The 19,780-nt window shown below is 52.8% G+C and overlaps 9 protein-coding genes across 9 annotated transcripts; 3 read left to right on the top strand and 6 right to left on the bottom strand.

Moving 5' to 3' along the window:
* Positions 1-13: 13 nt before the first annotated feature.
* BO95DRAFT_430053 (uncharacterized protein) lies at positions 14-495 on the bottom strand (the record flags this gene model as incomplete). Its single annotated transcript, XM_025584930.1, has 3 exons — positions 14-196; positions 266-418; positions 478-495. 3 exons carry the CDS (start codon positions 493-495, stop codon positions 14-16), a joined length of 354 nt encoding a protein of 117 aa, XP_025444224.1.
* A 678-nt stretch (positions 496-1,173) lies between these two features.
* Positions 1,174-2,620, top strand: BO95DRAFT_461772 (F-box protein; the record flags this gene model as incomplete). Its single annotated transcript, XM_025588852.1, has 3 exons — positions 1,174-1,297; positions 1,368-1,927; positions 2,099-2,620. The coding sequence occupies 3 exons, from the start codon at positions 1,174-1,176 to the stop codon at positions 2,618-2,620; spliced, it is 1,206 nt and encodes a 401-aa protein (XP_025444223.1).
* A 1,766-nt stretch (positions 2,621-4,386) lies between these two features.
* BO95DRAFT_461771 (amidohydrolase family protein) lies at positions 4,387-5,691 on the bottom strand (the record flags this gene model as incomplete). The annotated part of the gene is made up of 4 exons (XM_025588851.1): positions 4,387-4,548; positions 4,647-5,416; positions 5,481-5,498; positions 5,577-5,691. The coding sequence occupies 4 exons, from the start codon at positions 5,689-5,691 to the stop codon at positions 4,387-4,389; spliced, it is 1,065 nt and encodes a 354-aa protein (XP_025444222.1).
* A 327-nt stretch (positions 5,692-6,018) lies between these two features.
* BO95DRAFT_409622 (NAD(P)-binding protein) lies at positions 6,019-7,427 on the bottom strand (the record flags this gene model as incomplete). The annotated part of the gene is made up of 5 exons (XM_025584145.1): positions 6,019-6,129; positions 6,210-6,440; positions 6,520-6,758; positions 6,828-6,932; positions 7,040-7,427. The coding sequence occupies 5 exons, from the start codon at positions 7,425-7,427 to the stop codon at positions 6,019-6,021; spliced, it is 1,074 nt and encodes a 357-aa protein (XP_025444221.1).
* Positions 7,428-7,784: 357 nt separating this feature from the next.
* Positions 7,785-10,434, bottom strand: BO95DRAFT_512878 (uncharacterized protein; the record flags this gene model as incomplete). Its single annotated transcript, XM_025591558.1, has 5 exons — positions 7,785-8,248; positions 8,311-8,567; positions 8,629-9,021; positions 9,086-10,180; positions 10,235-10,434. The coding sequence occupies 5 exons, from the start codon at positions 10,432-10,434 to the stop codon at positions 7,785-7,787; spliced, it is 2,409 nt and encodes an 802-aa protein (XP_025444220.1).
* A 668-nt stretch (positions 10,435-11,102) lies between these two features.
* Positions 11,103-12,949, bottom strand: BO95DRAFT_491783 (flavin-containing monooxygenase; the record flags this gene model as incomplete). The annotated part of the gene is made up of 5 exons (XM_025590665.1): positions 11,103-11,258; positions 11,331-11,478; positions 11,548-11,891; positions 11,946-12,274; positions 12,355-12,949. 5 exons carry the CDS (start codon positions 12,947-12,949, stop codon positions 11,103-11,105), a joined length of 1,572 nt encoding a protein of 523 aa, XP_025444219.1.
* A 434-nt stretch (positions 12,950-13,383) lies between these two features.
* Positions 13,384-14,716, top strand: BO95DRAFT_358279 (alpha/beta hydrolase; the record flags this gene model as incomplete). The annotated part of the gene is made up of 4 exons (XM_025582395.1): positions 13,384-13,711; positions 13,781-13,891; positions 13,971-14,062; positions 14,135-14,716. The coding sequence occupies 4 exons, from the start codon at positions 13,384-13,386 to the stop codon at positions 14,714-14,716; spliced, it is 1,113 nt and encodes a 370-aa protein (XP_025444218.1).
* A 304-nt stretch (positions 14,717-15,020) lies between these two features.
* Positions 15,021-16,759, bottom strand: BO95DRAFT_358350 (cytochrome P450; the record flags this gene model as incomplete). The annotated part of the gene is made up of 3 exons (XM_025582399.1): positions 15,021-15,170; positions 15,252-16,457; positions 16,532-16,759. The coding sequence occupies 3 exons, from the start codon at positions 16,757-16,759 to the stop codon at positions 15,021-15,023; spliced, it is 1,584 nt and encodes a 527-aa protein (XP_025444217.1).
* A 1,476-nt stretch (positions 16,760-18,235) lies between these two features.
* Positions 18,236-19,139, top strand: BO95DRAFT_461765 (uncharacterized protein; the record flags this gene model as incomplete). The annotated part of the gene is made up of 3 exons (XM_025588850.1): positions 18,236-18,454; positions 18,514-18,730; positions 18,802-19,139. The coding sequence occupies 3 exons, from the start codon at positions 18,236-18,238 to the stop codon at positions 19,137-19,139; spliced, it is 774 nt and encodes a 257-aa protein (XP_025444216.1).
* Positions 19,140-19,780: the final 641 nt, after the last annotated feature.

Genomic DNA, 19,780 nt, shown 5'->3' with positions numbered 1-19,780 from the left:
CCTTGAATTTCATCTACTGCATCTGATGATCCTGCTCGGCGGTCTCCTTCACTCTCACCGCGAGAGCCACCCCCTCATCCCCGCCCTTGTTCTGGGCCTCGGCCTTCTGCCGCAGCTCCGCGGCCTTTTCCCGCTTTCGCCTCACCTCCGCCTCCTCCGCCGCGGCCGCCCTTTCGAGGCGCTCGGCCTCGCGCAGCTGTTCCCGGCAGACAAGCTATTAGTCTCGCTTCGAACCAATCTGTCAATGCCTTTGGTTCGGACTTACCAGCTCCTCGTGGGAGGCGACCTTGCTCTCTAGCCCTTTGCGGGCCTGTCTTTTCTTTTGGACCTTCTTCAGGTCCTTCCTCCGCAGTGCCCGGGGGCGATTGTCGGCGAGGGCCACGATGGTGGCCCGGCCACCCGCGTTCACGATGATTTGCTGAGTGTTCGTCAGACACGCGTGCACAAGAGATAAGGCATCGACGAGTGGTTGCATACCTGCTGAGTGGGAGCCATGGTGATGGTGGTGGTTGTGGGGGTTGTGGTTGTGGTTGTGGTTGTGGTTGTTGTGGTCGTTGTGCTTGCGCCTCATCAGCTTGGACACGCAACAAAAGGTCACCAAGATGGACTTCCTACCTGAGATACGATGATTTGGGACGAAGAGGAAGACGAAACAGAGAACTCGAAAAAGAGGCTGGAATGCAGAGCCATATATACACGCAGCGACCTGATCAAGCCGCTTTCCCCTCCCCTGGAGAACTCTCTCTGAATAGCCATCGATTACTTTCTCTATTGTTTCGGGCGACTATATTGTGTTGCCGACATTGAGTATCAGAGGATCACGCTATTGATTGTTGTGTTGAAGGTCTACATTATTAGTGTACTGATTGTTCCATTGTGGCCCTTTCTTGGTGGACATCAAGGATGGCCGGTGTTACGGTCTCAGGCTTCGGGCGCTTGACCATTGTTTAGCATTTCTGGAACTCACTTCCCGTCAAATCAGGAGGCCTTGCCTATCGAATCGAGCGGAGATTGGATGGGAATGTTGCCGGCTGTCTCCTCAACAAATGACACCCTGATGACGTGGGCGAGGGAGATATAAAAGGCCTGGGACGGGAACGTGAGTAGGCAATATGTAAGTTGCCCTCTCTTCTCCTCATGTAGCTTCGGAAGATAGTGTCTTAAGCTTTGATCATGTTTTCAGTGCTACAATTTGAGCCTCATGTGCAACGTGGTTTAGAGTTCTGGATCGTCCCCTGCACGGTGTGTGGGGGTGTAATCCACGAACCCATCCCATGGAAGAAGCCTTTCAGGGCCGGTGAGCTAGCCTCCTGATCACTCGCGCGAGATGTGTACATGCTTCCAGTTCATGCTGACATCAAGCCAAGTTTATTGCACGACGTCCGGCGTCAAGGTGACCCGGACCGTCATGGCAGCCCCTAGCTCACCGGGGGCTCATGGCGCGGCGCGAGTACCAAAAGACACCGAGACCGATGATAGCTGGGGATCGGGTGATGTGCCCGCGCATCGTCAGACCGACGTGTACCTCATCCATGAAGTCTGTTGGCACCGTCTGCTGGAGCATTTCGGCCCCGATGAACTACATCTAGGGAGTCTTTTCGAGGCATTGGAGTTATTGCCCTATACGCCGGGGCATTCTCACCACGCATTTACGCCAGGTGGCCACCCGTCCTTCCACTCGACGTTTGAAGATCAAGAGATCCGGCGTGATGGCCGGTTCGGACTGCCCGCGCTGGAAGAGCTCATGCGCTTCCCCAGAGACCCCCCTCTGCCAGCTTCGTGTATCACCCCGCGACGGCGCGCCTCCCACCGGCATCGAACCGGCAGGGATGGCTTCCAGCGTCTGCCCCTGGAGATCATCGAAGCAATTGCCATCTTGCTACCGACACGGGATGTTTTGCATCTTCGTTGCGCGTCACGCGGATTTGTAGGCATTTTCTCCAGCCCCGCGTTTTGGAAAACGAGATTTGAGATCAATGCAGAGCGGGGATTCCTGCTGCCCGTCCTCCGCAACTACTTTGAGAGGAAAGGGAGAAGGAGGAGGCAGGAAGAGGAGGGGGAGATCGACTGGAGGCTGCTCTACCACTGCACCTGAAAGCGGGGCTGTAGTTGGGGGTTTCGCCTGGAGATTGGGACGTGGGAGGCGCTGCGCTGGGTTCGCGACACAGCCCTGGCTCTGCATTCCGGGCGGCCTCGCCCACTTGACTTCCGCGGCATGGGTCTCCATCATTATGATAATACCCTCGTGCGGGGTACGTACCGGGAGGTTGTCGAAATCCACGCTCCGGTATGCCAGGTTGCGGTCTCCGTGTTGCAGGAGACCGCCAAGCCTTCCGTCACTGGATTGGACTTCTTTTTCAAGGATGGATCCAGAGCCATGCTGGGCTACTCATGCCCTGAAGCAAGGGAGATCCATGGGGAGACGCAGTGGAAACAGATGGGCATGCCGAATCCGTACTTCTATCCCGGGGTTCGCGTAACAATCGACATCGAAAGCTTCCATGGATTTTCCGTAAGTAGGGATGTAGCTGGTGGTGTGACCGGCGTTCTGATCTTGCCCGGGATGGACTACAGTGTAGGCTACTTGGATACCGTCGAGCGCTTTGCAGTGGGCGATTAAATAGGGCCCCGGCCATACCACCCTTCCTACAGCTCTCTTGATGAGGTATACCAAGTCACTGCCGTTTCCGATGTATGTCCTATTCTTGCCTTTCCAACCCCAAACCCGCGGAGACTGCAGGGCCCGCCCAGTCGGCGGTCTCGAAGCCCGCCTTGGTGTTCTATGTTGTATATCGTATTGATGGTTGTTATGCTGACAGTGTCCCTGCGGGGTGTTAGCATCGGAAGATCATTGACCTAGGAGTGCTGGGAAGAGGGCGAAGACGCCTCAATCAGATATCCGAAGAAAATTGGCAGGAAGTAGCCAAACGGCTCAAAGGAGTGGGTTTGTTACCAGCGCACTTGAACTTGAGATGAGCTTTGGGGTAAGCTAATTATTTGATGTGATCTCATTCAAATTCTGTTGCTCGAGAAATTAGTACTTCGTTTTCATGTGCTGCAGCACAAAGGTCTGCCATGATCCTAGATTGTTTCGAAAACATATTTCTTTGTTCATCGTGTCTCTTCTTAAATGCTTTTTGTTCCCCCAAGAGGGTTGCCAGTTAAATGTGCCTCGCCCTACGCGATTCTGCCCATTGTCAACGAGGAATCAGCTCAGTTATGGTGATCGGTCATTTGAGGGGAATCGCCATGTATCCTTTATCTCGCTCGCTAAATATAGAACATTCGACTTGCTTATACTCCCGTTCAAGATGCTGTCTACTTGATCCTTAAGGTTGGCATGCCTCAGACGGCGGTGGCTTCACGGTTTGCTTCGAATGCGAGGCAAAGGCTTTCTCCCTACATGTGATCGAATACCGCATGTCAAGACATACCCAATCGAGAAGGTGCACGTTCTTACTCGAGCTCCAAATCTGGCTCTTTTTATATCTTAGCGATGGGAGGGAAAGAAGAAAAGAGAAAGCTACGCAATCTAGCTGTACAAGTGCAGGAGTCTAGTACTAAATAAAGTATAAATTCTCTACTCATCTGTCCACTATTAGCTTATGTCTTGTGATTTTCTTCTATCTTTTCCATTTTCTAAATTGTATACTATTCTCAGATAAAAAAGGACTTGGTTAAGATCTACAGTGATTCATAGCACCACTTGCAAATGGGAAAGAGCTTCACGGAGGGGACTGAAATTAGCGATAAACTACAGATCAAGCAAGAAAGCAAGCAGTTATCAAGTCTGTTTGATATGCAGGAAGGTGAACATCTCTCCAGATACCTGCTGGTTTTGTTGCTAAGCCTAGAAGCTCATCTTTCGAGAGGCCAAAAGCAAGACAACGGAGTGTCGCAAAAAACAAGACCATCTAGAGTAACACACATCTCGAAGATAAAGAATACAGAGTAAAAGGCAAGCTGCCATCTGAAACAAGATGCAAACATTCACCTGACTTGAGTCAATAACGTGTTATACTGCTTGATACGGACATAGAACACCGCTGTAGCTAGTCTTAATCGCATGAGATATATTCTTGTACTTTGACGCACTCTGGAATTCTAGCAGTCGCTTTTTCTCTCCAAAAGTCCCTAGTACACAGCACAGCCTTTTATTTTCCTCGGCAATCCGCACGCACGATGCTCGTTCCGCGGCTATAGGTGTTGAGCAGTGTACTTCACTAGTTGCGCTGACAGTGTCCCTTTGCTCATATCCTCTTATCCCATACAATTGACCGCGTGCAAACTCTATACCTATAGTTGCAGAAGCCGCCATGTGGCCTCAACCTCCTCCTTTCCTCTGATCACGGCAGTTCCTCGTCCCCCTACTCAAATAGCTAAGCATCAGATCTTCCCCCCACGCCCGGCCTCCCCCGCCAACCTCGGAATCAACTTGCGCGCATTCCCGAAATAAACCCCCTCGCGCATCTCCTCCGACATCTCGCACCCTTCCAGCTCCTCCAAGAAGGCCGGATACGCCGGCAACGGGGCGTAGGGGAAGTCACTCTACCAGCACAGTCAGCCCGCGCACACAAACCCTTCCCTTCCACTTCCCTCCCCGGAAAGAACAAAAGCCAGAAGGCCTGAGCAGAAGGACAACCCACCCCATAAAGAATCCTATCGCCCGGCACCATCCGCCGCAACACCTCGACGACCTGCGGCGCCGCCGACAGGGCGAGATCGAAGTGGAAACTCCGGAAATCCGCCATGACCTGCTCGTATGTCGTGCCGACGACATACTCGGCCGCGAGGTCCGGCGCCTTGCGGAGGGGCGTCGCCAGCCGGGTGATCAGATACGGCAGGGTGCCGCCGGCGTGCGAGAGAATCACCGGGCAATCCGGGTACTTGCGGCGGGTGCCCTGCAGGATCATGTCCATGGCGGTGCGGGTGGTCTCGTGCGGGTAGTCTATGACGGGCTGCGGGAGGTGGGCGTTGACCGCGGTCGTGTCGGCCGGGTGGGTCGGGTGCACGAACACCACGCACTTGCGGCGGTGCAGCTCCGCCCAGATCGGCTCGAGGGCCGGGTGGCCCAGGTATGCTTGCGTGGCGGCGGAGGTGCCGTAGCGCGTGAACAGGGTGACGCCGTCGGCGTGCAGGGTGTCCAGGGCGTAGGCCAGCTCGGCGAGGGCGGCGTCTGGATGCAGGGAAATGTCTGGGAGGTTGGCGAAGAACCCGTAGCGGTCGGGGTGCTTGTCGCGCAGGTCTGCCGCGTACTCGTTCAGCTGTCGCGCGAGCTTGTATGAGGCTTCGCCTTGGAGGATACAGGCCCCTGGGGCTGTGGTCGAGAGGATCGCGGTGCGGATCCCCAGGCGTTTCATGAGGAGCTCGGAGCGCAGCGGGCTCCAGCTGGGGGTGGGCCAGCCGCTTGGGTCACCTTGGTAGTTGGTTAGTTTTGGTTGGTTAAATAGAGTGGTGGTTGACTTGGTCATTGGACATACCTCCCGCTGCTTCAACGGCTTTGGCGATGGAAGATCCCAGCATTAGTAGTTGTTGTTGTTGTTACAGTGCCGGAGTTAGGGCTGGGCTACACGAACCTTCCCGGTAGAACGAGGGCACAAAATGGTGGTGGGTGTCAATCTTGTTGACGGGCGGTGGGTGAGTCCATGCCAGGATCTTCCCTTGCAGCCAGTCCATCCCGTGGTCCGTCATCTCGTTGAGTTTGGATTTCCAGGTCCAGGGTAGAAGCCAATTCAACAATGCAAGCAAGAACCTATAAATCATTCGATCACGAGGAATGATGGTGAAGATGCTTGAGAACATAACCTTCGGGCTAGAGAGGTAGGGTCTTTTTATTGCACTCAATCCAGGAAGAAGTAAGTATATCGGGTGCGTTCCGGACCCCGCCCGGGCATGCGCCGACCGTTCCGGCCACGGCACAGCCCCCGTCTACTTTGTACAATTTAACACAATAACTACACCATAGCCATAGAATCTCCTATCCACATCTGCAGTTCACGGGACATGATATCATCAACCCTAGACAAGCTTTCCCGCAACCGGATCGATCTTTTGCCGGCCTTTAAAGTCCACCGCTAAGGATTGCGAGCGATTTCGGATGAAAGTCTGGAACCATTCCGGCGCACCTCGCTGTTTAAATTCGATACACAATCAGTATCAACAGATCTCGCTTGTCCTAACCGGAGATTGAAATATGAATCGAAGCTTACCAATCCAGCAAAAAGCCGAAAGATCCCCGGTAAGTAAATGGTCCGACTCAACCCACCGACCAGAGTGTCAACGATCGCATCCACCACCGTGTCCGCATGAAACAGCGGCATGAAGAAATGGGATTGGTTGGTTTCCCCTTTAAACATCGGGGTTTTGGTAAAACTCAGGACCAGAAGCGAGGTTCGAATTTGGGGAGCATTGTGGCGAAATTTGAGCTCTTGCGATAGACACTATCGAGGAGACTTGGTTAGCGTACACCGGTGCTTGCCGGGTCTATCCCGGCCGGGAAACATAAGAGACAATATATACCTCATGAAACGCGATTAACCCGGCCTTGGAAGCCGCGTAATCCGCCAGTCCCGCCGGGGGAATATATGCACTCATTGAGGAGACGTTGACAATATGGCCATGCTGGCGGTGAATCATGCCGGGAAGGAATTCCTTGGTCAGGAGGAACGGGGCGAGGAGGTTCGTCTTGAAGGTGATGCTATTATCGTGGTACGTCCCCTCCGCTACGGTTTGGCCGCGCGAGAGCCCGGCATTGTTGACTATATTCGGCTTCATGTCAGCCAGAACCCTAACTCTTCCTTGTTGGTGCTTTTCTCGTTTCGACTCACCCAAGACAGATGGGTCGCCAACCTCAGACCGAATCTTCTCACAAAGGGATGCAATCTGGTTCTCATCGCTCAGATCACATTGATAGTAGGTAATGCGGTCGCTCTCTATTTGTTTCCCGAGAAACATAGCGAGTTTCGTAGGTTAGCTCGCCTTCTAGTAGAAGTTCCAGGTCCAGCATCTTGCTGCCAGCCAAAAGTGAGATAACACCAACCGGGCACGTAAGTCAAAGGGATGATATCGACGACCACGACGCGGGCTCCCATGGCCGCTAGGCGCTGAGCGACTCCTGCCCCCAGCCCGCCACTACCCCCAGTGACCACCACAATCTCTTTCGTCCAGTCACCATTCCACATATGATCGATGGTCCAGTTGTTTCGGCTTTGCCTACTGAGATACGTGTTGAGCCAGAGGAGGGCGCTGGCTATAGCGAGGTACTGAGCAAGTTGCGTGTAGAGCGGCGACGATATCCCCGCCTTCTGCGCAACGCACCAGGCAGGGATGCTGAAACCGGGATAGAGAACCGTCTTGCGTAGGCCCGTGACAATAGGATCAATATACAATCCCTCGCGAGGGAGGAAGCTTCTCCTTGGGGTAACCATGCTCTTGGTCGTTAGGCGAAAATTGCACACAGCAGAGAAAGCAGACTGCATTGATAGTACAGATCCTGAGGGTCTCCTGCCTTTCCGAATATAAATCATCCACAGTGATTTTTGGGGGGAGGGGGGGCGGATTCGAGATGAAGTCCCGAAACGCGGGGGAAGTGGAAATAATACTTGAATACCGGTGGTTACCGGAGACCAAAGAATGACCCGCCCGGGAACTTTCCGGTTCTTTCTTACCGTGTACTGTACCGGTACCAGCCTGGAGATGAGTGAAAGCTCCTATTGTGAAACCACGACCACTGAATAAGGATATAGGTTCTTATCAGGTGAGTAGTGAGTGCTTTGATGACAGTCTCAGTGGCTTGGATCTCCCGACCAGAATTCACCACTACCTAGCCACGGCGGTAAGTCCGGAACATCCACCCATGAAAAGAGACCAAGGTTTTCTGCACTCAGATTGTTATCGGCAGAGTATGAACACAGGTTCGAAGTCAGGGAGTTCTCTGGCACTTCCTCCGAGTCAGGCAAGTTCACATCTCGATGGATGGTGAGAGCGTAAGATTCCGCAACAACTCTACTTGTGCCGTCTGCAGCGTTCACACTGGGTTCGGGAGAGGGCTGACAGCGGCTAGCGACTTGGTTGAAGGTGGTCTGCAAGAAGTGGAGAGAGGTTCGCGCCGAGTGGCTGTAAGTCGCCATGTCTCCAAGGATCCTTTCACATTTGGCCCAGCTTTCTTGGATCAGAGAGGCGCCTATCGACCTCAACAACGATGGCATCGAGTAGGACATGACCAGGACGAGTGCTGCGGTGGTTGTATCTATAGCACGCATCTTCAATCAGGAACCGAGGAAAGGAAAGAGGAAATGAGGGTCGTCTTACAAAAACCATTGTACCACCATGCACCTGTAAATGTAGTCCAGCAGGTGTCGTAGACCGCTTGAATGAGATCGACTGCGGTCATAACGCAGGTCTCGGCACATTTATCCGCAATGCAGGAGTAAAGTGTATTGTCGGTGTTTTGGGTGAGCGGGACACGACCAGGCTCACTCCCATCGCCTTGAGCACTGTGTGAAGCCGTCTCTGAGTAGCACTGAGTGAAGATACGTCGGTAAAGCAGGAGGCGGATGTGACAGTACCTACACACTGTGAGCCAGAGACTTGGGTTGGGCAGGAGTCAAGGGGCTCTATACTGCTCACCGTACGTGGAGAACATTCCGCTGCCGTTCCAAAGTGGGGGAGGGCTCTGTGCCGCCATATGTCGACCTTGGCACGGTCCAGTCAAGATATGATGGTAAAGTGGACTTGTAGACATGAAGCTGTTTCTCCAGCTCGATCACATTATCTACGTTGAAGTCTTTCGGGAGATTCGAGGGGGTAGGGTCCTCCTCCGACTGGCTATTCCATGTATTATACACGTCAGATAGGATCTTGCCGAGAATTTGGTGTAGTTGAATTGACGCAACATAGAAGCTCATTTCTGATCGTGTTGCTTCGGTTTCAGGTGACACAGAAGCGTCTAAAGAACGCGGCAGTGGAAGAAAGGCGAGATGACTAGTCATGCTGGGTCGGCCATGTGTCATGCTGACTAGGCTATATGCATGAAACGCTATCAGAAATGATGCGCCGAGTTAGGGATGAAATATGGGGCACTTACATGTCGAGCATTACACAACCATGCCATGTTCGCCGGCGCACATCACCTTCCAACGAGGTGCACGGAAAGCGACTGTCATTTTTGTGCAGGCCCAGCCCCTGCGCGATTCGACATGCCAAACCGATTGCATTCCAGCATCGACTGGGATACGGGGTGCTCTGCAGATACAGGGCGGTGAGGAGAAGCGTTTGGACTACCCCGATCGTGTTATGCTCCAGAATGTCTAGACCAATGAACCGTTTGCTTCGCAGGAAGAAGGAGTGGGCGGTCGACTCTCGTTCTTGAATTGGGATCTCCGCGAAATGGCAGGCCAGCGCGAACATGGCATTCAAGGCCGCGTGAAACACAATCGATCTAGGGCCTGAGTCGAACTGCCCACCCAGACCGATGTTAAGTTTCGACAATTGATTCATGGGTTCTTTCTCGGACCTCCAGAGGTTCTGGTACGCCAGTTCAAAGTTAGACCTGTCAAAAAAGGGGTATATGCAAGCTACCCGGTCCCAGTAATATTCGAGTAGCTGGTCAGCCACCGAGCGGGGGGGCAGTGTATAGTCATCCGGTCGATAGCAGGTGTTCGCAGACTCCTGGAATTCATAATTAGGAGTGCCCTGAGAGTCTGCGCCAATCGGCCCCGATGAATGTGGGCGTAGAGTCATCCGCGCGAAGCGCATGAGTGAGGCAGTGGAGGAGGAGCCATAGTACTCTTTGGCAGGTACAGGTGCAGGCGTACGCAAACACCCGTCCGGTGCGGATATCTGGCCCATTCCCGTAACATGACCAGGGCTTTCGAAGTGCGGCGACGCAGAGCGGGGGTCGTCGTCGAAGGTGTCTACCTCTCCTGTTCCATGATTATGTATTGTTTCTGGTACGGTGGCAGTGGGTTGTACACCATGAAGGACACTGTTCGCGTGGTCGATACTTCCCTGTCCCCCTTGAAGCTCTCGAGACGACGCCGGAGACTGACGCTCATGTTGTGGTTGTTCTGCTAAAAGGCTCACACCCGAAGAGCTCCCTTCCGTTGCAGATAATGACACTCCAGCTCGAGCGCATGCATCTTCAAGTTCCTGAATCCGTAGGTGCAAGGCGCGCATGTACCTGAGCCACTCTTTCAGCAATAGCACGAGTTCATCATCGATACCAACGACTTACTCATCTTGACTTGCAGTTCTGGCGTTATCCATGGTATATACGCAACCGCGAGCGCCATGGGGGCGTCGTAGGCATGGACCACATGTGGGTTTCACGCCATCGCACCGAGTCTTCTTCTCTCGGCAAACATCGCAGGCGAGGGCGATCTTCCGACGCGACGCGCGTTGTGGTTTAGTGACTCCGCCCGTTTTGGGAGGCATGCTGCAAAGAAACAAAAGGCAAAGCACGAAGGACGAAATGGATGGCAGAAGGCAAATTGAACTGCGGTTTTGTCTTTCAGTTCGTTTTGGGTTGAATTGCGGGGCTGGGGAAGGGTATAAGCATCAGTCAGGGGGGGGTGCCGAGAACCGCGGCGCGGCGCGGAAGGCAGAAAGCGCGCCCCACATCCATGGGAAAACCTGTTCGTGTTGGGGAGAGAATCAGCTCAATCCTCTTTTTGTTGACCTTCGACTACATTGAGCTTTTCCTAAGACCCTGAATAAAAGCAGCAATACTTCTCTTCCCACATCTTGCTTTACTGATCCGTCAATGAGACCTTGTATTTATCGATCACGTGATTACAAGGTCCGGCCTTCTTGTGCCCCATGATATATTGACACGCCATAAACTTTATGAATCATAATCACAATTCCGCACCGCAGCCTCAAAAGTCCCATTAAAAGAGGAAATAGTGACTAGACAGAGTCCAATTGTGCAAGACAAGATATAGAAACACTTCAAGCACCCAACTCCTGGGTTAGATCGACTGGAATGAGGTGCAAATACCGCTTCGACATTCCGAGCAGAGCTAGAAGGAGAATGAAAAGCAGGATTCGCGACGCTGACCGATTCTTCGGACCTTTCCTTCTCTGCCACTGAATCTTTGATGTCAGTCAAATTTAATAAAAGGAAAAGACCTCGTATTGGAAGGCCCCCTTACCCTGATATGCCAATCCGACCACGTCGGGAACAGGCTGCGCCACCAGAAATGCGCCTGCGTCCAAGGATACGACATCGAATTCCACTTCGACTCGTTTAGGTACCACTGATTCAAGCATGGGTATAAGCTTTCAAGCACATTCAGGGGCACAGGTTACTGTAGGCAGAGCACACTTACCGAGACACAACCAGCATTCCACACACGCTTTCTCAGTGCCCCCTGCACCCAGTAGACATAGCTTCTCTCGGCTTCCTGTTTTACTTCCACAGCCGAGGCAGAGCCGCTCAGAACAGGCTTCAAGATGCGGAGTGCATAATTGATAGAGCTGTTCGAGGCATAAAAACGTCAGAAAAAAAAAACTTAGGAAGATGAAGATCCAAAGGACAATACGCACTTCTCTGCAGCCATCAACGCCGAAGTATGGCCCGTGGCCGCATTCGGTCCCAGCAGCAAAAAGAAATTCGGGAACCCGCTCATGACGGAGCAATTGTAGGCAGACGGACCGCCATACTGGGCCCAATGCTCGCTCAGGCTCGCCCGGTTGCGACCGACGATGTTCATGTATGGGGCAAATGTATTGGTCTCGAAGCCAGTGGCGAGCACAATCACGTCGGCAGGAATGATATCTCCCTGCTTTGTTTGTATGCCCTCGGGGACGATCTTGACGATTTCGACATTGGTTAGAGTGATTTTGTCATTGTGCAGAGAGTCGAGATAGCCGCAGTCGATAATGCGCCGCTGGAGTATATGAACGTCAGCCATGGTACATATCTGCTTCTAGTTGATGCGAACCTTGCACCCGACGTCAAAGTCTGGAATCAGGAGGTCATGGTACTTGGCCGGGGCACTGGCCCGCATGTACCTCTCCAGTTTGATCTTGCGCTGCGCTCGCCATCGGGCGGCTGCTTTGGTCATGGGAAAGAGAAAGTAGTCGCTTTCCGCCGCGAGGAAGATGTGCAGACGATGCAATCTCATCGTGAAGGGGATGTAACGGAAGATCCATTGCAGGACAGGCGGGTACGCGAAGTTATGCGTCGGGGAAACCCAGTGTTTGGACCGAATGATTTGAGTCAGCGACTTCACTTTGCCAGCAATGGCAGGCACAATCTGAGCCGCTGTGCCTGTGTATGTCAGAGCAAGAAGAGAAAGTTAGCAGGAGGCCATTGAATGGCCGTTGCGTTCGTCATGAGTGTTCCCTTACAGCCGTTCCCAATGACAATCATCTTCTTCCCATCCAAGCTAACACTATGGTCCCATCGCGCGGAGTGGAAGATGGCACCACGAAACTCCTCTGATCCGGGAATCTCGCAGCGACGAGGCTTCACCAGTTGACCACTGGCAGCGAACAGGATCTGACATTCGTGAGTGAATTCACGGCCTGTCTTGACATCCCGTAAGTAGAGGAGCCATCGAGCCGCATCGTCTCTCCACACGCATTGGGTGACTTCGGTGGAGAGCACCATCTTCTCACGGAGGTGATACATATCCATAACACATTCATGATACTGCTTGATCTCCTGGTTGGAAGGCAGCATTTTGGTCCAGTTGGCATTCAATTCGAACGAGTAACTGTACAGTGCGCTGGGCACATCGCAGCCGCATCCAGGGTAGGAATTGATGTACCACGTTCCCCCACTGACGGGGTGTCTATCAAAGAAACGGATATCATCCAAGCCGTACCATCGCTGTAAGGTTGCGCCAAGAGCAACAGCTGACAACCCAGTGCCAATGCAGGCAATTTGGCTGTACGATGGAATTTCAGGGGAAACCGGCAACAAGGGATCTTTAGAAGCCATGTCTACTGCGGCAAAAAATTGATGCGCTTATAGTTGTGCTAGGGAGGAAATCTAGTGCTAAGAGTTGGTGCTCAAGATCTGCTTTGTATATGTATGCACCGTGACCGAGGCACTTTAGGATGGTGGAATAGCCTTGACCGTGCCAGAGCTAGGGCTTGAGCCGCGGCCGCACGCGATCCCGGATCATTGCCGGATGGGCTTTCGGGATGACCCGACCATGCGGGGAACCAGTAGCCAAGATGTGAAACTATTGTGACATGTGATTAACAAAGAGACTATGGAGTTGCATCGATAAGACAGCCAGGATAGAAGACCAAGCCATGTTGCTGGCAGACATTTCAGGGAGCTTTTCCCTATGGTGTACCTCCGGGCATTGACCAACCCCTAGTCTCAAATCCAGTATGGCAGCAAGAAGGCAGCTCTCCTTTGCGCAAATGTTGGACTTAATAGCTGCCTTTGCCTTTCGGATCCCTCTATCCCTAACATTCAACGTTTTCAAGGCCGCGATCGGAGCTTCAGCTCGAGGTCTTCCGCTCCGCCCGAGCATCCAGAATGCGTGCGCAAGAGCCATCATGGACTGCCTCCATCCCCACCAGGTCCAGGCAATTGCCCCGTCCACGATGCAAACATACACATCCTGGATCCGTCGGAATGCGCAGCGCACGGGATTATACCACCGAGTTGACACGCTGAAGGACGAGACAACTCACCTCGTCTGGCTTGGGCCTAAGAGATCCGATAAGGTGATACTATTTTTTCACGGTACTGGGCCCTTTCTCTCTATCCGAATCTGTCAATGAAACGCGTAATCATGAAGCTCACCTCTTCAAGGAGGAGGATACGTGCTCCCACTTTCAGGTGGCCACCTTGACTGGATGGCACATGTGAGGAAGAGCTGCTTGGAAGCCTCATTGGATGTCAGCGTTTGCATACTAGAGTACTGTAAGTAGACTTTCATTTCGCCCCTTTTAGATATGCTGGAATGACCTTTGCCACTAATCCCCTCAACGCGCCTTTTCAGCACTTGTTCCTGGACACCGCTATCCTACACAACTCAGACAAGCCCTTATGGGACTACAGCACTTGGTAGACCATGGCTACAAACTCTCCGATGTACTGTACAAAAATTGGCGTGCTTTAGCAGTGTTGAGATCGTGTAGCTACTTACTGAAGCCGGATCACTAGATCATACTAGGTGGAGACTCCGCCGGGGGCCACCTTTCCCTCTCAGTGCTCTCCGCGCTGATGCACCCACATCCACATCACTCTTCCGCCGCTACCACCATCACCTCCACAGTGGGAAATGACTCCGGCCGTCTCCGAGGCTGTTTCCTCATCTCGCCGCTTTTATCCCTTGACCTCACCACACCATCCTACCGCCAGCGCTTCAGTGTCGACGTGTTGTCGCCCTACGTGGTTCGCACATTCGCAAAGTACCTCGTCGACCAGACTTCCTGGCACGAGGAGATCTCACAGGGAAAAGGATGGGGGATGGCGTTGGATGTTCCGAGCAAATGGTGGAACAATTTAGGGCTGGTAGTGGACGAGCTGCTTGTTACGGCGGGACAGGAGGAGATCTTCCGTGACCATGTGGGCCAGTTTGTGCAGCTTATCCGGCAGCAGACCACGGTCGACTTGGTCGCCCATATCGCACTGGACGAGGCTCATGATGCGCCCTTGATGGATTTCGTGGCGCGTCGACCACCCCGGGGCACTACCGAGATCGTCACGCGGTGGATTGTGGATGCTTTTCAGAAGCAGGACTGAGTGGCTTAGTTACAGGATAACCGGTGCATGAATGTATATCCTGGTTCTCAGTGCATACTACAAAAAAGAGTAGGCTACTGTAACACGGGGATAGCTGTTGAAATACTCAGCAGGTTAAAAGAATCAAGTGCCTGAGGACCGGTCTTTATTCTTACAATGATTGGTCAAGGATGGTGAGTAAACAAACACATACCTGGAACTACTGTACCTATTTTATTCCGAAGCTCTCGGTTCATGATACAATGTCTATTCAAGCCTAGAAGATGCACATGAGAAGCAGAGATTATGTACAAATTCGTCCGAGTCACTTTCCCTGTGCAGTGGCCAAAACACCTTCCCGCGCCGCCTCATCTTCGATCAACTGGGCATGCCGACTGCTACGAACTGTCACTTTGACTGGAAATGGCTCTGTCGTCAGGTGATGATTGAGCTTTCGAGAATTGATAGGCCCGGCCTGTTGTCAAGTCGTCAAAGCGTCAATTACTGAGACAATTGTAGGTGTCAAAATAAAGATAGGAACGGGGGGAGATCTTACAGCAGCATAGTCAAAGCACATTGCCAGCCTAGCAATGTTGATGAAGAGCCCTCGTTGAGCCAACCGATATCCAACACAAATGCGCCGCCCCCCGCCAAATTGCCACAAGCCATGAGCCACGTCCGCCTCATGGCCATCCAGCCAACGCTCCGGCGTGAAAGCCTCAGGATTCTCGCACTCATTACCCACCGGCACCTCATTAATAACAAATCCCACCCCGGCCGGGAACGAGTACCCTTCGAACTCCAAGTCCGCCGTCAGACAGTGATCCGGGGTGAAGACAAAGATCGGCCGCCACCGCAGCAGTTCCTTAATAACTCCACAGATATAGGGCATGCTTTCCATGTCTGACAGACAGGGCAGACGAAGTGTCCCGTTCTCTTTGTCAACACACATCCGATCCACCTCCTCGCGCGCCTTCTGGAACTTGTCCGGGCAGCAGAGCGCCGCCATGGCGAAGGTATTTAGCACCTCGCGGGTGGTGTCGCTGCCAGCCTCGATCAGCTGCATGGCCACATACATGGCCTCTTGATCGTCGCCGGTGAACTTGGTCTCCTCATGCAAAAGCACATCGCGCACGAATGAGGGCGGGGCGGTACCTGCGTCAACCTGGCGGCGGACAGGCACCCACCACGAGCGGTAGACCTCGTAGTTCCACTGGCCCAGCTTCTCCCAAGAGCGGCGCCAGGGCTGAAGCACCCACTTTGGAGTCCAGCGATCCAGCTCCGGGAACCAGTCGATCCAGCTGGTGCCGATGCTGCCCACGAACCGGGTCACCACCTCCTGCAGGTCAGCCAGCTCGTGGCTGGATTTGTGTAGCCGCTCGCCCAGCGCGATCCGGTGGACAACCGAGTTGGCGTAGCGGTAGTGGTGCGCGAACCAGCGCCGCGGCTGGTAAAGGTACTCGGCCATCATCTGCGTGCTCTCGAGCTCCTGCCAGCCGCCGTACTGCTTCAGCGCCGAGCCGCTCAGCAGCGCGTGCATCACCCGCCGCTTCTCCGTCCAGCCCTCCTCCGGCGACAGCAGCAGGGACCGTCCGTGTCGACTCACGATGCCGCTAGAGATGGGCATCGGAGACCGGCCGTTGGTCAGCGAGCCGCGCTTGGCGATGATTTCCGCCACGACGCGCTTGCTGTTGAGGAGGATCCATGTCTTGGTGCCCAGGTGCAGCGTCGTCATCTCGCCGTACCGCGCCATCTCGGTCACCTGGTGATTCGGTTTCACACGAGTCAGTCGGCCAGTCAAACCTCCATTTAGAATACCATTCTCACTCAACTTACCGCTTTATGGTCTTCATCCCTGGCGCGATCCTTCAGGAAAGGCAGGCTGCCGAGAATTGGGACCCCTTTCGGACCCGGAGGCAGGTTGTATCGCTTCCCACCGGGTCCTCGACGCTTGCCCACTGGCTTGAGCAGCTCTTGGAGGATGTAAAATGAGACTGCGAGACATACAACAATCGTGCCTAGTACTTTGACTCGGGGATGTGCATCCGTCCACGAGAGTATCATGGACAACATCTTGAGTAAGCTTTCTGACACAAATGGTTTTTTGTTGAAGAGAGAATCGATCAACACTCCACTTCATTCATCAGGTCTTGTATGAAGGCAACTAAATTCTAAATTTGCCTAGATGGAAACATTTTTTTCAACGCACAGTCTTGAGTGAATGCTGTCCGGAATGCACCCGGACACACATGGGGCGATAACATGTCAGGACCGGGTCTTTCCGGTACCGGGCGTTACACCATCGGCCTGCGTTCCGCAGATCGCGCATTGTAATATTCGGTATAGAGGTCCGTAATGGTTCCGGTCCCGTACCTTCTGTAATTCATGCATCGAACCAGGAGGTACTCCGCGGATTGTCTTGATTTCTGTCTGTAGCCCTGAGGTTACTGTATACTTCCTCATGTCTTGACGTAATACCTGGAATCTTCTATTCTCTTGAAAGAAGTCTTAGCAATCCATTAAAATGTATCTACTTGATGTTCAACACTTTTCGCAGAATTTCGGTGATAAAGCTTTCTCGCGCCACAGACTGGAGCATGTATCTTTTACTGTGCCATCTCTCGCCTCTCCCTCAGAAACCCATTTCCACAGCTCTATCGATCCTCCTACCCTGAGAACTAGAATATCCGGTACGCCTCAGTGGCATATCATAATGTAAGGTCCGCATCATACATTTCTAGTAAATGATATTAAATTTTGCCATATTGATTTGGCTGTTAGAAATAAGAATCACCCGCCCTGGATCTTCCGAGGTATTTTTTTTTCGCCTTGAACTGTGCCGGCACCAACCCGGAGACATTGGAAGAAAGATATATATATTAGTAAAAAAGAGAGCGGATATGAACGTGCCTGTCACAACCGAGGAAATCCAAAGAAGGTCATTATATTAGAACTTAGCGCCCATGCTCCAATGCGCACACAATAGGCCTGCTGCCTGAGGCTTGTGCTTGGGATCCGCTCAACCCTCACTTCCTGCTCTGCAAAGCCAGCGACGTGCCGTCGTGCGGCAACTCGCAGTAAATTCATTCAGCAGGATTTCGACACTGCCGAATAACCACACAGAAGATCTGTAGTTAGCTTCTGGTAACGAAAATGATCGAGCGTAACTCTTCATCCACAATGGAGCACCTTGTCTTGTAACTCGCCAAGCAAACAAACCAACCCTCCGTATAAAAGACACGATGGGCAGCAACGTCTGAGCCCCTTCTAAAAAAGCAAAATACCGACCGCAAGAGCCTTTGTCAATTTTAAAGAAAGAGGTATCCAAGAAACAAACAACCAGGAGCCATGGCAGACGTCACTACTGCCACTCCAAAAACCTTCCATCCCTTCAAGCGCCTGCCGCCCGAGCTCCACACTCCGATATGGGAATTCGCATAGCCTGATCTTCGCCTGCACCATGCGGTCAGACTGTGTCCCGCGGCAGAGTGTCACTGGAAGCTGTACTGCGGCGACGATTCCGACTGCGCGTATACGGAGATGAAGCCCGCATCGCTGAAAATCATGATGCCCGCGATGACGGCGGCGAACCGCGAGCGCGCTCTTTCCCGGAGGTTGGTCAGGCGCTCCCTGTACGAGTATTTCCAGCCGTGTCCGACGGCCACCCTGACACCACCCAGTGAAGAATCCGACCCCTGGCTGGCGTTTGACTGGCGCACGCGTCGCTACACCTTCCGCCGGCTTTACGCTTCTGACACGGTCGTCTACCTATCATCCGCGGAATTCGAAGCAATCCTCCTGGCCAGAATAAATGCCAGCATTCGCGGTCGTATCTCTTTGAGACGATCGCGGTGCCGCTGACGCTGCTCCAACGGCACTCCGAGGCGTTGCGCGTGCTGAGCGAGTACTTCACTCGGCTTAGCTACGTGATGGTCGTCGTGAATGATCTTGTGGATCAACAGGAGCAACAGAGGCAACAGCAGGAGCAACAGCATGAGCGGCGGAAGAGCTGGTGGGGCCAGTTCGTGCAGTGGAGTAGCGGCGCGGCCCAGGGAGAAGGCCAGCAGCGGCAGCAGCGACCGAAGAGAATAATACGAAGAAAAAAGGCTGGTGGGTCGATATCTCGCACTGGGCGCAGGGGGAGTATCTTGGCCCGGATCCGGCCACCCCCGGGGTTGGGGATTGGATCCATGAAGAGAAGGCCATGTTCAAGACGGACGTCTACAACATCATCCAACAGGCGTATCGGCGAGTTCCTGCCTTGGATCGTGTGCAGCTTCGGGTCCGCCCGGTTCGGGCCTGTCACAAGGAGGACGGCTGGATTGGCATGGCTCGCGGAAGTAGGTATAGCGGCATGGATATGGGCATCCAGGTCTCGCCGATTGAGCCCCTGTTGCTGACAGCACCTGATGGTCCCGTAATCAGATCGGACTTGCGCAAGTAGTTTTATATCTCGAGTTTGAATATGAATACATTTCGATGTAATTAGTATGTGTTATACTTTCTAAGCAAGCGACCTAGATTTGGTTTATCGTGTCAACATATGTGTCAGTATATATTCGGAACCCAAAGTAGTATTATCCCGGGACTCCTTCGTTATTGAGTCAAAACCAAAGACAGAAAGCTTGGTCTTCTTTATGGTCTTCTTTTTTCTTACTTTGCTCCTTGAAATCGCGTTCACCTATCTACTCAATGTCATCGCCCACCCCTTTTGCGCATCAAAAGTGAGCAATGGCTAAAGTCACTCACAGCCAGCATCATCAACTCTAACAGGTAAAGCGTGACATTCAATGTGACTTTGCTTTATAGAACAGATGCAATTACTTCGGTGATCTAGTACTGCACATATTCCTATCTCTGATCGTAGCTCATTGCATGATCCCGTACTTCTGTGATTTTACTAAGAATTCTCTGCTCATCACTCTAAATCAATATGATTGAGTACCCAGAGTTTACTTAGATAGATATATTCCCGGCATAGTTGACAAAGGCTTATCGCAAGAAAAGCGCTTTGGTAGTACTCCTGAAAGTAAAAAGTATTCTTTCTCTCTCCTCATCACAAACCCGCTTACAGAGGTCCTATTG

This window comes from Aspergillus brunneoviolaceus, assembly GCF_003184695.1.
Source record: "Aspergillus brunneoviolaceus CBS 621.78 unplaced genomic scaffold BO95scaffold_19, whole genome shotgun sequence".
NCBI lineage: Eukaryota > Fungi > Ascomycota > Eurotiomycetes > Eurotiales > Aspergillaceae > Aspergillus > Aspergillus brunneoviolaceus.
Note: the sequence above shows the minus strand (reverse complement) of the source record. Positions and strands in the feature narration are given on the sequence as shown.